The 14,882-nt window shown below is 44.4% G+C and overlaps 1 protein-coding gene across 1 annotated transcript in view; it reads left to right on the top strand.

Annotated features, from left to right (window-relative positions):
- SNX31 (sorting nexin 31) overlaps positions 1 to 14,882 on the top strand; it is a 61,503-nt gene that overhangs the window by 34,380 nt on the left and 12,241 nt on the right. Inside the window, exons 9-11 of the mRNA XM_040972649.1 lie at positions 2,819 to 2,911; positions 6,840 to 7,043; positions 13,335 to 13,448. Coding sequence (XP_040828583.1) covers positions 2,819 to 2,911; positions 6,840 to 7,043; positions 13,335 to 13,448 — 411 coding nt within the window. The remainder of the gene's footprint in view (positions 1 to 2,818; positions 2,912 to 6,839; positions 7,044 to 13,334; positions 13,449 to 14,882) is intronic.

The following is a 14,882-nucleotide window of genomic DNA, read 5'->3' as shown; positions in this document are numbered from 1 at the left end:
ACTTCAGACTGAAGCACCTGCTGATTGGCAAAGAATTATTGGGTGCTTGCTGTAGGAAGGAGTGAGGTCAAGGAGACAACCTTGAGGAGTTGGCAGTTGTCTCTCAGAGTGTGCTTGCCTTGGAGACCAGTTAATGCTGAAAGCGGCACTGAATTAGGAAGTAACTGCGAAATTCCGGTAGGGATCTGGCATCCTTTGCTGAGGGTGGTTAACCCAAGCTAAGCAGGCACACCCAGCCAGGTCTTCAGTAAAATTTGCAAATTTGGAAGAGCTCAGAAAGGTACGTGAATGTCAACGCAGGGTCTCCAATCAGCGACACACAGACTATTGACTTTCGGCGTGTTTATTTCACTTGCATTTCATAGATAGGCACATTCATTTCCTTGATTCACATCATGCAAGGTCATGTTTGGAATTGGCTGGATATTTACTTTTTGTTGTTTTATAAGAATTGAAGTCTATGGCTATACCTCATTTGTAACGTGAGGCTTTCCCCATGTTTTTAGGCATTCTGTATAATTTCCCGCGTTATTAAGTCCGGCACATAATTTTTCCTGATTGCATGACATTTCTTCCTTGTACCCAAACTTGACCTATTTTGGGCATCTTATCACAACACCTTTTTATCGGGTGGCTGTGAGGACTGACTGTTATTTTAGAGCAACGAAAACATTACCTGTCACATAGCAAGCCCATGTAAATGTTAGCTGTAATTTTTTCATTATTAGAATTAGTGATAATGGTCTGTCAATATACGTGCTTATGATTCTCATAGGTGAGTTTACGTTTGCACTGCTCAGTTTCCTTTAGAAAGTTTTCCTGGGGTAGACGCAGGTGTTGCTGTACAGCAAGGTTAAGCCACCATTGAGATGCCCACAGCAGTGTCAGAGTCCCAGCTGCTCGACTTCTGAGCCAGCTCCCTGCTGTTGCCCCTTGGAAGGCAATGGATGGCAGCTCAGTTGCTTGGGCCTCTGCAACTTACGTGGGAGAACTTGCATAGGATTGCTGGCTTCTGGCTGCTCTTGGGTTTTGGGGGAGGGAACCTGAGGTGAAAGATGGCGCTCTCACTGCTCTTCTCCTGCCTTTCAAGTAGATGGGAATAAAGAGAAAACAATATTTTTATTTTTTAAGGAAAGCTTTACTGATACCCATCATGCGGTTCAGCATGTTTTGTTTCCCTAGATCATTAGTAATTTTGGTCGCACAACATGAACGTCTGTAACACCAAAATTAGGAATCCAAACTTGTCCAAAATCTGGGACTTTTTGAGTGCCAATATGACAGCTCAGTAGCAAATTCCCCACCTGACTGTATGTGACAGGTCACTGTCAAAACACAGACATGCTGAAAGTTGTAATTACCTTTAAGCTACGTGTATAAGGTGTGTGTGAGACTGTGAGTTCTGTGTTTAGATAGGCTTCTATCCTGAGTTAGCTCATCACATGTATGTAAATTTTCTAAAATTTGAAATATCCAGAATCTACACCACTTTTCCAGTTCCGTATATTTCAGATGAGAGGTATTAAACCTATATATGTAATAGACTTTTTGTTTTGTTTTTTAGTGTATTTTTCAAAGATTTATTTTATTTTTATTAAAAAGGCAGATCTATATAGAGAAGAGGAGAGACAGAGAGGAAGATCCTCTGTTCATTGATTCACTTCCCAAAAGCGGCTGGAGCTGTGCCGATCCAAAGCCAGGAGCCCAGAGCCTCTTGGGGGTCTCCCACGCAGGTACAGGGTCCCAAGACTTTTGGCTGTCTTCGGTTGCCTTCCCAGGCCACAAACAGGGAGATGGATGGGAAGCGGAGCTGCCAGGATTAGAACTGGTGCCCATATTGGATCCCTGTGAGTGCAAGGAGAGGACCTTAGCCATTAGGCTACTAAGCTGGACCCAGGTGTTTTTTTTTTTTTTTTTTTTTAGTTTGTATTTATTTTTAATTGAAAGGCAGTTTTATACAGAGAAAGAGAGGCTGGGGATTGGGGGGAAGGAGGGAGAAAGATAAAAAGAGAGAGAGACCATTCATTGGTTCACTCCCCAAAAGGCTGCTTGACCAGAGCTGGACTGGTCTGAAGTCAGGACCAGGAGCTTCTTCCCACATGGGTGCAGGATTTGGACCATTGTCTACTGCTTTTCTAGGCCACAAGCAGGAAATTGAATGGGAAATGCAGCAGCCAGGATAGGAACTGGCTCCCATATAGGATGCCAGTTCCACAAGCAGAGGATTAGCATGCTATGCCTCTGCACAGGCCCCATATGGATTAAATAATTCTGTTATTCCTAGTAAGAAGGAATATTTGGACTTCTGTTTGGTCAATTGCTAGTGCTTATATTTTATTCATTTTCCTATTGAGAATGTTTATGTTTTTCTATTGCTTTATATAAACATCAACTCTACCATATATAATGCATTCATTTTACTGTTTTACCATCTACAGCTTTGTTTGTTCTTGATGGCCTTTATAATTTACAATTCCATGTAATTACATGTGACTGTACTTTCATTATGACATTTTGTCTTTATAGCCCAAGATGTTCTCCACCTCAAGAGAAGATTAAAATACTCACCTTTATTTTTCCTGATTAATTTGCTGTCTTAATTCTATCTGTAATGAACTAATTTTATTTCCCTTTCCAAATGTTTCCAACTGTCCTCAAACCGTTGAACAATCTCCTGCTACCCACTAGCTCATAAGGTAACCCTCATCCCAAGACGGATCCTTACATGGACCCACTTCAACCCTTCCGATATGATGGATTTTGTGTTGGGTAACTGATTTCTGCTGACTGCTAATTCTGCAATGTATGTTGTTTTAAGGCAATTGAGGACATTGAGAAAGAATGGGCCAAACCCACAGAGACACAGAAGCGGGAACTAGAAGCTCTCCAGAGAGAAGAGAATCAAGCAAAGGTGATTCAAATACTAAAGCAAAGTAACCCCCTTGGAGGAGAGGCAAGAAATGTGGAATCACTCTGATTCTATCGATTATAAAAGCATCAAGTGCTGCCAAGTTCTCTTTCAAAAATGACAACACTTGTCCCGATGTTTTTGATTATACAGTTAGTAAGAGTTTATGGGTTAAGGGGTCTAAAAACTGCAGGCAGGGTCTAATCAGTCCTTTGCCAAGTTCATTCATATAGTTCTTCCCTGTTCTTTTGAATGATTGCAGAGTATTCCATTTTACGGTTGTGGCCAGCGTTTGCTGCTATATCATTTATCACTCTGCCCCAGCCTCTGGGCCAGGTACTGGCTGAAGGTCTCACAACCCTGCAGCCACGGCCCCCGTCTCTGTGGTTGTGTCCTGCCATTCCTTAAGTGTCGTTTCTGAGCATACTGTTTTAAAGCCTCCATAATGGTGGTACCAACTCACAAGCCTCTTACCTCCAGGCAGAGCCAAGAAGTCTGCTAGCCGGACTTCCTGGGACAGAGAGCGTGCACTCCGCTTCACTGTGTGCTGTCATTGCTTCTCTTTGCTGAGGTTTGAACAGAATGCAAGCAAAATTCGAAGGACTCATGTAACTTTAGGTTGAGAGAGAAAGTCATTCTTCAATGGCTCAGGCACTTGGAAATTTTTTATCAATGGATGGCAAAAAAGAAAAAATGAAGGGAAGCTGAAGGTTGCCGAGAGTGGTTTCTCGTGCTTCCCTTCTTGGTTTTCTCGCTTAGCTTTCTCACAAACAAAAAGTGGGAGTTGGGTTTCTGTGTGCGTTTGTACATTGGACAGTGATAGCTCTGATTTTGATGGGTTAGACGGGCGCTACAGTTCTGAGTCAATTAGTGCTACAGTCAGTGGGCGCTACAGTTCTGAGATTGTGTATATCATCACTGGTTCCAGCTTCAAATCCGCCTATAAAGTTCTTAGTTGTAATCATATTGTTTTCACTGTGTCGCTGAATGCTATCCAATTGGGGTATGTTTGTCACAATTGTTTTTTCCATGATAGGTGCTTTACCTGAACTTTTCATACTGTTAGTAATAATGAACTTAAAAAAAAAAAACCTGAGATCACAAATGAGATTTTGAAATTGACTCTTCATTGAAATGAGTATTTTTTTTCCCTAGAAGTATCTAAGAACGCTGACACATGGCCAGTGTTAAATAAGTGTTTCTGAATTTCTGCTGGTCTTGGAGCAAGCACATTAACAACCACTGCTGCACTTCCTGACTATGCACAAGAAAAGTTAGAATGCATAATGAGTATGTGTGTAAATCAACCATTTTGTATGTGTGTGTGAATCTTAAAAGAATGCACTTTTTCTAGTGCATGAGTCTTATAGAGATCTTTCTTCTGGTTTCCATAGAACTTGTAATACCACAACATCTCTATTGAATGACAAATGCCAACACGTTTTTTAAGTTACGAATTCATCCCCAACTTTCTCGCAAATTAGAGCATGTATTTTAGAGCAAGAATTTATTGTACATTCTTTAAATGATTTATTTATTTTCATTTGAAAGGTTGATGCTACAGAGAAGGAAAGACAGAGGCAGAAGGTTTCCATCTGCTGGTTCACTCCCCAAATGGCCGCAAATGGCCGGAGGTGAGCCAATCCAAAGAGCCAGGAGCTTCTTCTGGATCTCCTATGCAGGTGCAGGGGCCTAAGAACTTGGGCCATCTTCTGCTGCTTTCCAAGGCGACAAGCAGAGAGCTGAATTGGAAGTGGAGCAGCCGGGGCATGAACCCATGCCTATGTGGGGTGCCAGCGCCACAGGGCATAAAATTAGCTTGCTGTGCCACTACACAGCCCCATTATTGCACATTTTTAAGTGTTATCAAACGGTAAGATAAGCAATAATAGCTTCATGCCCAAGACTGAATAAGAAAGCACTATAGCGACAGCATGAACCCACTCTGAGTGTTCTGTGACTGTGTGACTCAGCCCAGGTCCCAGGTCCTCACAACTTGTCCTCTCTGATGGGTCTCAGTGCCCAGCGGAAGGCTGGGCAGGTAAGCACATCTCCTAAGACAGCACAGTGAGCTGGCGCAGGTGGCTGAACCCCCCAGCGTGAGATGGAGTCAGCCATCCCTCTTTGCTTAGGTGAGTGCTGTTCTTGAAAGGGAGGTGTAAGTTAACTGGCTTCAGGAGTGGCTTGGCCAAGAGCCAAGCTGTCACTGTGTGGTAATCATTGTGTTTTAACCACATGTTGTTGTGAGAAATCTCATCTCCCCACAGACATTTTTATTTTAAAGATTTGTTTATTTTTATTGGAAAGGCTGATATACAGAGAGGAGGAGAGACAGAGAAGAAGATCTTCCATCCAATGATTCACTCTTCAAGTGACTGCAATGGATGAAGCAGAGCCAATCCGAAGCCAGGAGCCAGGAGCCCAGAGCCTCTTGGGGGTCTCCCACGCTGGTGCAGGGTCCCAAAGTTTTGGGCTGTCCTCAATTGCTTTCCCAGGCCACAAGCAGGGAGCTGGATGGGAAGCTGGGCTGCTGGAATTAGTATTGGCGCCTATATGGGATCCTGGCATGTTCAACACAAGGACTTTAGCCACTAGGTCTCAATCCCTTATCAGTTTATTACTATCTTTTTAAAAGATTTATCTGCTTACTTGAAGGTCAAAGTTACATACTGAGAGGAAGAGACAGACAAAGAGAAAGCTCTTCTGTCCTCTGGTTCACTCCACATATGACTGCACTGGCCAAGGCTGAGTGGAGCTGAAGCAAGGAGCCAGGAGCTTCTTCCAGGTCTCCCATGTGGATGCCAGTGGCCCAAGCACTTGCGGCATCTTCTGCTGCTTTCCCAGGCAATTAACAGCGTGCTGAATTAGAAGAGGAGCAGCTGGGACACGAGGCAGTGCCAGAGTTACAGGCAAAGATTTTACTCACTATGCCATGTTACCTCCACATTTCATTTAAATGCAGCTGTTAATAATAGTGCTTTATTAAAAATGAAAATTCTAGACAAATTTAATAAAACAGGATGTCGAGTCAGCAGCTTGGGCCATAGGTGTCCTCTGGTCTGAGGTCCCTTTAGAAGAAAAGGGACAGCTAAGCTTTACAAGTAACCTCAGCATGTTCACATGGTATTTGGGAACCCTCTGAAACTCTGTTTAGGAAGCAGATCTTGTAGGTCCAGCCTGATGGCTCAATGGCTAAATCCCACAGTGCCAATTTGTGTCCCAGCTGCTCCACTTCCCAGTTAGCTCTCTGCTAATGTCCTGGCAAAGCAACACAGGATGGCACAAGTCCTTGGGACCCTAGACCCACAGGAGAGACTTGGAAGAAGCTCCAGACTCCTGCCTTCTGATCAGCTCAGTTCCAGTCATTGCAGCCATTTGGAGGTGAACAAGTAGATGGAAGATTTTCTCTCTCTCTCTCTCTCTCTCTCTCTCTCTCCTCTTTCTGTAGAATCAACTTTTCAAATAAAAATAAAGTAAGTCCTTTTTTTTTTTAAATCAGCTACTTTTCCTGCAACATAAATTTCTTCAGTTTTTAAAGGATGGCATCTTAAATGTACACTTTTTATTCATATGCTATTGTAATATTATATCAGACCCATATCTGCTCATTCATTGTATCCACTCCAATCTTGATTCTCCTGTAGCATATTTTCCTTCCTGCTCTGTCCCAAGAACTGTTGCAGGTGCAGGAACTCAATAATGGTGAAGCAGGAATGGCCCTTGCCTTGGCAGGACACACCCTGAGCTTCCCAACAGCTTGTTGCCTGCACAAAAACTTGGTCTTCAGTCACCCACCCAGATGGAAGGGTACTTTCCTGTGATGCAGTTCCCAGTGTCCTAATACAATAGGAGCTTCTGCCAGGAAGTCTTCGTCAGCTTCCTGTGACCTTTTTCTTCCTCTGTCCTCCACATCGTCTTCCCCATGGAGCAGTTTTTGAAGCTGTCGCGCGAGGTGTGGCACTACGGGTACATGCAGCTGGATCCCTGCACCTGCGACTACCCAGAGCCAGGCTGCAGGGCTGTCCTCGCTGTCGGCAACAACGAGATCAGCTGCTGTGTAACCCTGCCCAATGGCCAGACCCAGGACATCGCTTTCCAGCTGAGCAGGGTGAAGTGCTGGCAGGTCACTTTCCTCGTGAGTATCTGTCGACAGTCCGCATTGCACCCTGTCACTCCCATGACTTACAGTCTCCATCCAGGGTTTGAAAATCCTATGGCTCTTGATGACCCATTGGCAGTAGTGAGACAGGTTTACCAGTTGGATTAGTACCTTGCACAGTATAGCATCTGTGCCTTGCTGAACATGACTTAGGGGTAAAACCTATCTATGGTGTAGTGCAGGTTCCCCACATACAGCACTAGAGACACTTGTCTTCCATCATCCCAACAGCAAGCTTCTCTGTTGCACATATTTGCATCATTATAGCAGATAATAATCATGGCTGCCATTTAGCAAGCATTTGATTGTGTTCAGTGCTGGTAAGCTTTCTGCTCTTGGAAATTTGTTGCTGGCCAGTAAGGCTCTTCTTTATGTGTCCTAGAAACTTGCATATGATGCCTTCTCCATGCAAACAAACAAAAACTGCTCATCCTTAGATTGATGGAGAGCCTACATAGTACCAGGTGCTGGGCTGAGCACTTCCCTGTCATTTCATTCTTACACGTACTCTGAGATGTGTGGGGTTATCATCTTCACAAGGCAGTGTAACACAGGGGACAAAAGCTTCTGGAGCAAGTTTGACACTTACTTGTTCAATTCAAGAGGATTTTTTTTTTTTAGCTGACCTAGTAGTTAACCTCTCAGTAGCGTTTGATAATGCCATTCACTTTTTCTTTCTCAAACACTCTCTTTTGGAGTGGAGCTTTGAGCTTGGTGAGAGCCCAGTGGGGACCCCTGTATCCTGCATTGTCATGCTTGAGTTCCATCTTGTGTCTGAGCTTCCTGAGTAGGCAGACTCTAGCGAGAACTGTTGATGGCTCTAGTGATCGACTATTTGCCACTCAATGTGTAGGGTCTGAACTCCCGGCTGCTGGAAGCACTTGGGGAGGGAATCGGCAGGTAGAAGAATACTCTCTCTGCTTTCAAACAAATAATGTTTTTAAAAATAACCATCTTTCTCTTTCCATCTATATTTTTGTAGACCTTCTCCCTCTGAGCATTCCTGAAAATTCTTTTGCTGAAATTACACTTCTAGATGAATATTAGATTTCCCCCCGGAAATCAATCAGCAGATCCACCTCTTAACCACCAGACCCTCAACATTTCCTGTGCCCTGGAACACAATCGCTGGACATGACACAGACACTGCAGACTCAGTGTTTCCCAATGTAGGCTCATTTTTGCCTTCTTGTCTGCTCTAAACTTACACTATTTCTCTAACTTGTGTGGGTGTTTCCCCACCATCCCCTAACTGCCAGGCTAGAAGACTTGACATTTCCTCTAACTATTCTTTCTCTTGCCCTCTGTGCTTAGTGAATGCTGGCTCTTCTTCCATCTTGCTGTTCTTTTCCATACTCTCACAGCTTGTTCTCAACACTGCCTGCCTGCAAGTTTTGAGACGCTTGTGAATCCATCTCCTTGCCACCCTACACTCATCTTGGAATCAGTGCATGAGTTCCGTTCCTTTCAGCTTTGGGAAATTTGCTTTCTGTTATTTATCTCTTCATTCATTGATAAGTACATGGGTTGCTTCCCTTTTAGCTATTATGATTTCTGTTCTGTGAACATTTTTGCTTAACCTTTGATGGGCACATGATTTTTCACTCCACATGTCTGTTCAAGCTGGGAGTGGAATTACTGCACCAATGATACCTCTGTGTTTAATTCTTTTTTTTTTAAGATTTATTTTTTATTTTTATTGGAAAGGTGGATATACAGAGAGGAGAAACAAAGAGAAAGATCTTCCGTCCGATGATTCACTCCCCAAGTGAGCACAATGGCCGATGCTATGCCGATCTGGAGCCAGGAGCCTCTTCCGGGTCTCCCACACAGGTGCAGGGTCCCAAAGCTTTGGGCCGTCCTCGACTGCTTTCCCAGGCCACAGGCAGGGAGCTGGATGGGAAGCGGGGCTGCCGGGATTAGAACCGGCGCCCCTGAGGACCTTAACCACTGGGCCACCGTGCCGGGCCCACTTCTGTGTTTAATTCTAAGAGGAACTGCCAGGCTGGTTGACCTGGTGGCTGCATCATTTTATATCCCACCAGCAATGTATGAAGATTCTGGTTTTCCCACATCCATATCAGTATTTATCATTTTCTGAATTTTAAATTATAACTAACCTAATGTATGCCACGTAATATCCTATTATGATTTTATTTGTTTTCATACCTTTTTCCATCTGGCTTCATTTTGGGTTTCTATTATTGTGATTTTAAAATTATTGGTTTTTTTTCCCTTGTAATGTCTAACCTGATTGTTTATCCAATCCAGCATGTTTTTATTTCTAATATTGTATTTTTCATCTCTAGATATTACATTTTATCTCTAGAAATTACATTTTGCCCTTTTTATATCTTTCACTTCTCTATTATCGTGCTTATGACTTTCTTTAAAGTTTCAAGTGCTTGGAGCATATTTAAATAACTTTTAATTTTTAAAAATATTTTTGTCCACCAACCCTGTCATCTCAGTAATTTGTGAGTAGTTTCTGTTGATTGATTTTCTTCCTCTTTGCAGGACATATCTTCCTCCTTCCATTGTATAGCAGGTAATTTTTTAAAAAGAAATATTTATTTGAAAGACAGAGTGACCAGGAGTTTAGGGGTTGGGTGGAAAGAAGACAGAGAAAGAGAGACAGAGAGAGGGAATGAAAGAAAGAGCAAGAGCAAGAGCAAGAGATCTGCTGATTCATTCCCCAAACTGTTGCAATAGCCAGAAATGATCCCGGCTGAAGCTAGGAGCCAGGAACTCCACCTGGGGCCCAAGCTTTTGGGCCATCATCAGCTGCCTCCCCAAATGCATTAAACAGGGAGGTGGATCAGAAATGAGGCAGCTGGGACTTGCACTTACACTCCAATATGGAATGCCAGAATTGTGGCACCTCAGCATCAGCCCCTGCTGCTAGAGGTTGTTTTTTGTTTGTTTGGGTTTTTGTTCTGCTTAGTTTTGCAGTTTACCAAGCGTGGTGTTTTTCACATTGGTGTACAGTAGATTTTTGTTACATTCTTTTCAAGAATATAATTCTGTCTTGGGGTTGGGTTACTTGGGAATTGTCAGGCTCACTTTGACCTCTCTCAGGCCAGTCCAGAGTTGTCTTTGGGGCTCCTTTAACCCTATCTTCATTAGCCACCACTTTTGGGACTCTGCCTAATACTTGCCCAACGTCTCTCTGTTCTGCCCAGTAGAAACCCCAGCTCTCTCCTGGGAGTTGTGAACACCCGGAGGGGCTCAGCCTTCTGTGTTCAGCAGTTCTTTCCCTAGCCTCGTGCAGTCCACTTCATGCCTACACCAATTATGCATTCTTCATCCAGAGATTTGCGGGGAGCTCTTGGAGTTCTCTCTGTGTCAAAAGCCTTCCCCTCTTTATGACACTCTTCTGCTCCCTCCCAACCCAGATCATCTCTTCACAGCTTCTCCAAGCTTGTGTTTGACCTCAGATCAGCAAGAACACTGTGCTGGGTTTGGCTTCTCTCTCCTTGTGCTACTTCCAGCGAAGTCCTCGAGGCAGTGAACGGGACAATCGTGCTTCTCACTTCAGTCCCTTTTCCTTCTCTCTGGGCTAACAGTCTTGTGCTAGCCAACATTCAGTGTCTGAAAACAGCTCTTTTCCAGCTCCTCCTTTGGACAGTATTTCCAAAACAGAAATCTAATTGTATCATTATCCAGCTTTTAAAACCTCCTAATGGATATCTGTTACCCCCATGATAAGGACTTGGATACCCAGCTTTGTTTGCAAAGCCCTGTGAGAGTTAGGACTCCTGTTGGCAGCAAGTAGTAGAAACCAAAGCATCTCATAGTAGTGGGAAAAAGGGATTTGTCAGACAGGTGCAGAATAGCCTAATACTTACCCAATACCTCCTTCTGCCTTAGGCAAGTCAAGAGCCCAAGCAATTAGGAGGCAGCTCTTTATCAGAATCTGTGTATTGGGTCTCTCTGTTCTGGAATAAGATGAAAAGCCCAGAAGCCCAGGGCTTATTTGTCCACTTAACTAAAGCTTGAATCCCCTACCACCCTCTGACTTGCCATCCCCTGACAATCCTCCATAGATAGCCCACCATGGAAAAGGGTGGTATCCTACAGGAATTTGAGATTCCATTGCCAAGAGAAAGGACAGATGCTGCCTAGAAAAAAATCCCAGCCTTTCAGGCTTGGGCCCAACTGACCCTATCTCTTTCTACCTCCATGCCCGAGGGCCCATGCTGCAGCCTCGACCAAGCACCTAAGGCCAGCCAGGCTCCCTCCTGCCTCAGGGTGTTTGCACTTGCTCTGTCTTCCATCAAAATCACCTTTCACTTCTCCCCACCCGCCCCTCTCCCACTCAGCAAAACCCACAGCAACCTTGACCAGCTGCTACTTCTACACAGGTACTCCCTCTAACAAGGTTTTCTCTTCCCTCCTATTCTTTCCAGCTCTGCTGTGGACTAGGCCTGTACTTGCCAGAGCTGGGCCAGTCTAAAGCTAAGAGCCAGGAGTTTTTTCTGAGTCTCCCACACGGATGCATGCTGGAGTCCAGCTCCAGCTGAGTTCGGAGCTTGAGAAGGGTGCGTGAAATAGGAATAGAGAGAAGAAAAGAACCAGTACAATTCCAAGATCATTGTGGACCATGCAAAAAAGGTGTCTGCTTGCTTTATTTATACAGAAGCAGCCACAAGCTCTGGCCCAGACTTTTTACATCATAGGGTTGCATCCACTCAACGCAGAGTGTGGCCCCAAGCAGTACAATTACAAAGTTTTCTTTAGGGGCAGTTTGACATAGCTTCACTGGGGCACAAGTTACAACAGCTTGAGAGATGAATGAGTGAGGATTACACATTCCTTGCTTATTTTGGCTTGCCAGCACCCATCTGCTCTCCTCAAGTCTGTCCTTGGCAATGCCTGTGACAACCAGGCCCCTATCCTTGTGAGATAACTTTTGGTAATGCCTATCCTTGGCAATGCCTATGACAACCAGGCCCCTATCTTGAATTATGTATGGGTTAAAAGGTCTGGGGCCTTGGTTTATGGAGATTGGGGTCATTGACATTAGTTGGCCATTAGGTCTGCAAGCTCAGCCTTTAGAGTCACAGTAACAGGATGGCCTTTAGGGTCCTACTAGCTGTATTTTTTCTCATAGCAGTTTCAGCCCATACTCTCATCACTTCCATTAATTTGTAAAATTCTTTTTTAAAAGATTTATTTATTTATTTATTTTTATTGGAAAGCCAGGTATGCAGCAAGGAGGAGAGAGAGAGATCTTCCATCTGACGGCTCACTCCCCAAGTGGCCACAATGGCTGGAATTGAGCTGATCTGAAGCCAGGAGACTCTTCCAGGTCTCCCACGTGAGTGTAGAGTCCCAAAGTCTTGGGCCATCCTCGACTGCTTTCCTAGGCCACAGGCAGGGAGCTGGATGGGAAGCGGGGCCACCAGGATTAGAACTGGCACCATATGGGGTCTCGGCACTTGCAAAGCGAGGACCTTAGCCGCTACACTATCGTGCTGGGCCCGTGTTTGTAAAATTCTTATCAAGCCCTTTCCCAGAGGCATGCTATATGTCTGGGCCAGATTTCAGGGCAATGGGTAGGCACACAATAAGGTGTCCAGAAACAGCGTGGGTTTAATTGTACTCCTGTGCATAGATAAAGGCCCATTTGCCAAGACACTATCAATAACATTAACTCTCAAGCTCACATTGGTTGCAAAAGTTATCTCACAGGGGCAAGCAATACCTCAATAGATTACAAAATTCATAGTGGGGTAGTTGAGGATCCATGCAAAAAGGGGATGAGACTGTGTCAAGATGGTCAGAGAGAAATCCGCTAGGCCCTGTCAAATAGCTGGAAGCTCCCCGAGCCCTGCCAAGCAGGGAGCTGTTCTCTTCACACCTTCGTGTTATTCACACTTACTGCACAGACCCCAGCAGATGCAGAGACCCAAGGATTTGTGCCACTATTCTTCACTGCCCAGGCCATTAGCAGGGATCTGGATCAGAAGTGGAGCAGCCAGGAATAGAATTGGAGACGATATGGGATGCCAGTACCACAGGCAGTGGATTAGCCAGCTGTGCCACTGTGTTGGCCCCAGCTGTCTATTCTCTTTCCTCTCCAGGCCAGACTTTGCTTCCCTTATACCATTTACTGCACCAAACTGTGGTCTCCCAACATGGCTCCTCAACAGACTTGATGACTTCTTGGGAACTGGGATAGGCCCACTCATCTTGGTACTTTGCCCAGCCTGTTAACAGGCACTTAACTTAGTGTAGCATGTTCAGTCATATCTTCCTCCGCAGGGGACTCTGCTGGATACAGATGGGCCCCAGCGAACTCTCCACCAGGATTTAGAGCTCCGATTTCAATACAGTGAGGAAGGTCACTGGCAGTGGTTTGTCATGTATAGCAAACAGGTGAGTTCTCGGGCAGGGTGTGCAATTCTGCTGTGTGGGAATGCTGCCTGGCCTGCTGGGCTGGCAGAACACATCTCCCACCCCACCCCACCCCAGCAAGGATAGGACACCACATGGGCATGACCGCAACACTTCTCCTTCCTGATTTGCCTTTCTTAGTCTTCATACCTTCCTCTCACTTAGAAATCACTTTCATTATCACATGATGGTTGGCTCAAGGAATGTTAGCTTTCACCAGGAACTGGCCAACTTTTACTTAAAGGGCCAGATGGTAAATAGTTTAGGAATGGAGGTCCGTGTGGTCCCTAGTGTGGCTACTTAATTCAAAGCAGCTGCAGAGGATCCAAGAGTAAAGAATCTGGCTGTAAAAACTTTGTTTACAAAAACTGGTGATAAGCTGGTTCTACTTGTTGACTGTGGCCCAGACAAAACAGATTTTTATTAGCTAACTCCATAAGGATGATCAAAGACAACAATTGGTGTCCTTGTCATTCTTGCGGCCTTTTCCAAGCAGATGTAAAGCTGTATATCTTATCTGGAAAGCAAAAACTTTACCCCAGATATTCCCCAACAGGTTTTTTATCATCAGAACTGGCCAGAACTGCATCCCATGACCAATTGTAGCTGCAAGGGAGTCTGAGAATAAAACATCCAGCAAAGAGGAACAGGATCTGTGATTGACTTAGAGGAAGTATGAAGAATTGCTTGGAAGTTTGACACTTGGCCTTCCCACACAAAGTGAGGGTCTTTTAGAAGTAGTAGCAAATTACTCTTGTCTGCAAAAGGCTTATGGCTAAAACTGGAGCAGAAATTGTACTACTTCAAAGAGAGAAGAGAAGTCGAATTTTCTAAGCACCAATTTCAACTGCAGCCACACTTGACATGTTCTTCAATGTGGTAATAATGTCCAAATGATGTCTGCATTGACATTTATTCTACTGAAATCCCTCATGATTATGATAAACCCTGAGGAGCATTCAAGTAACCAAAGCACCCTTTCCGCTCTAATTTTAGGACAATTATGGCCATGTTATTAAAGCTTTCCGAAAAACACAAAATATCAAATCCAAACCCTAGGTAAAGGAAATGGGTCCTGGGGCCAGTGTTGTGGCACAGCCAGTTAAGCTGTTATGTAATGCAGGCATCCCATATAAGCACCAATTCCAGTCGCAGCTGCTCTACTAATGTACCCAAAAAGGTAGCAGAAGATAGTCCATGCGCTTGTGCCACTGCTACAGTGGAGACCCAGATGGTGTCCTGGGCCCCTTACTTCGGCTTGGCTATTTGGGACTATTTGTGAAAAGTAAACCAGCAGACAAAAGATCTCTCTTTCTTCCCCCTGGTAACTCTGCCTTTCAAATAAATAAATAAGTCTGAAAAATCAAGAACTGGGTCCTTGGGTTCAATATGAAGCATCCATAGGAAATAGTAGGA

Source organism: Ochotona curzoniae, unplaced genomic scaffold, assembly GCF_017591425.1.
Source record: "Ochotona curzoniae isolate NIBS_2020 unplaced genomic scaffold, NIBS_Ocur_1.0 contig_2318, whole genome shotgun sequence".
Taxonomy (NCBI): Eukaryota; Metazoa; Chordata; class Mammalia; order Lagomorpha; family Ochotonidae; genus Ochotona; species Ochotona curzoniae.
The sequence above is the reverse complement of the archived record's forward strand: the minus strand, read 5'-3'. Positions and strand labels throughout refer to the sequence as shown.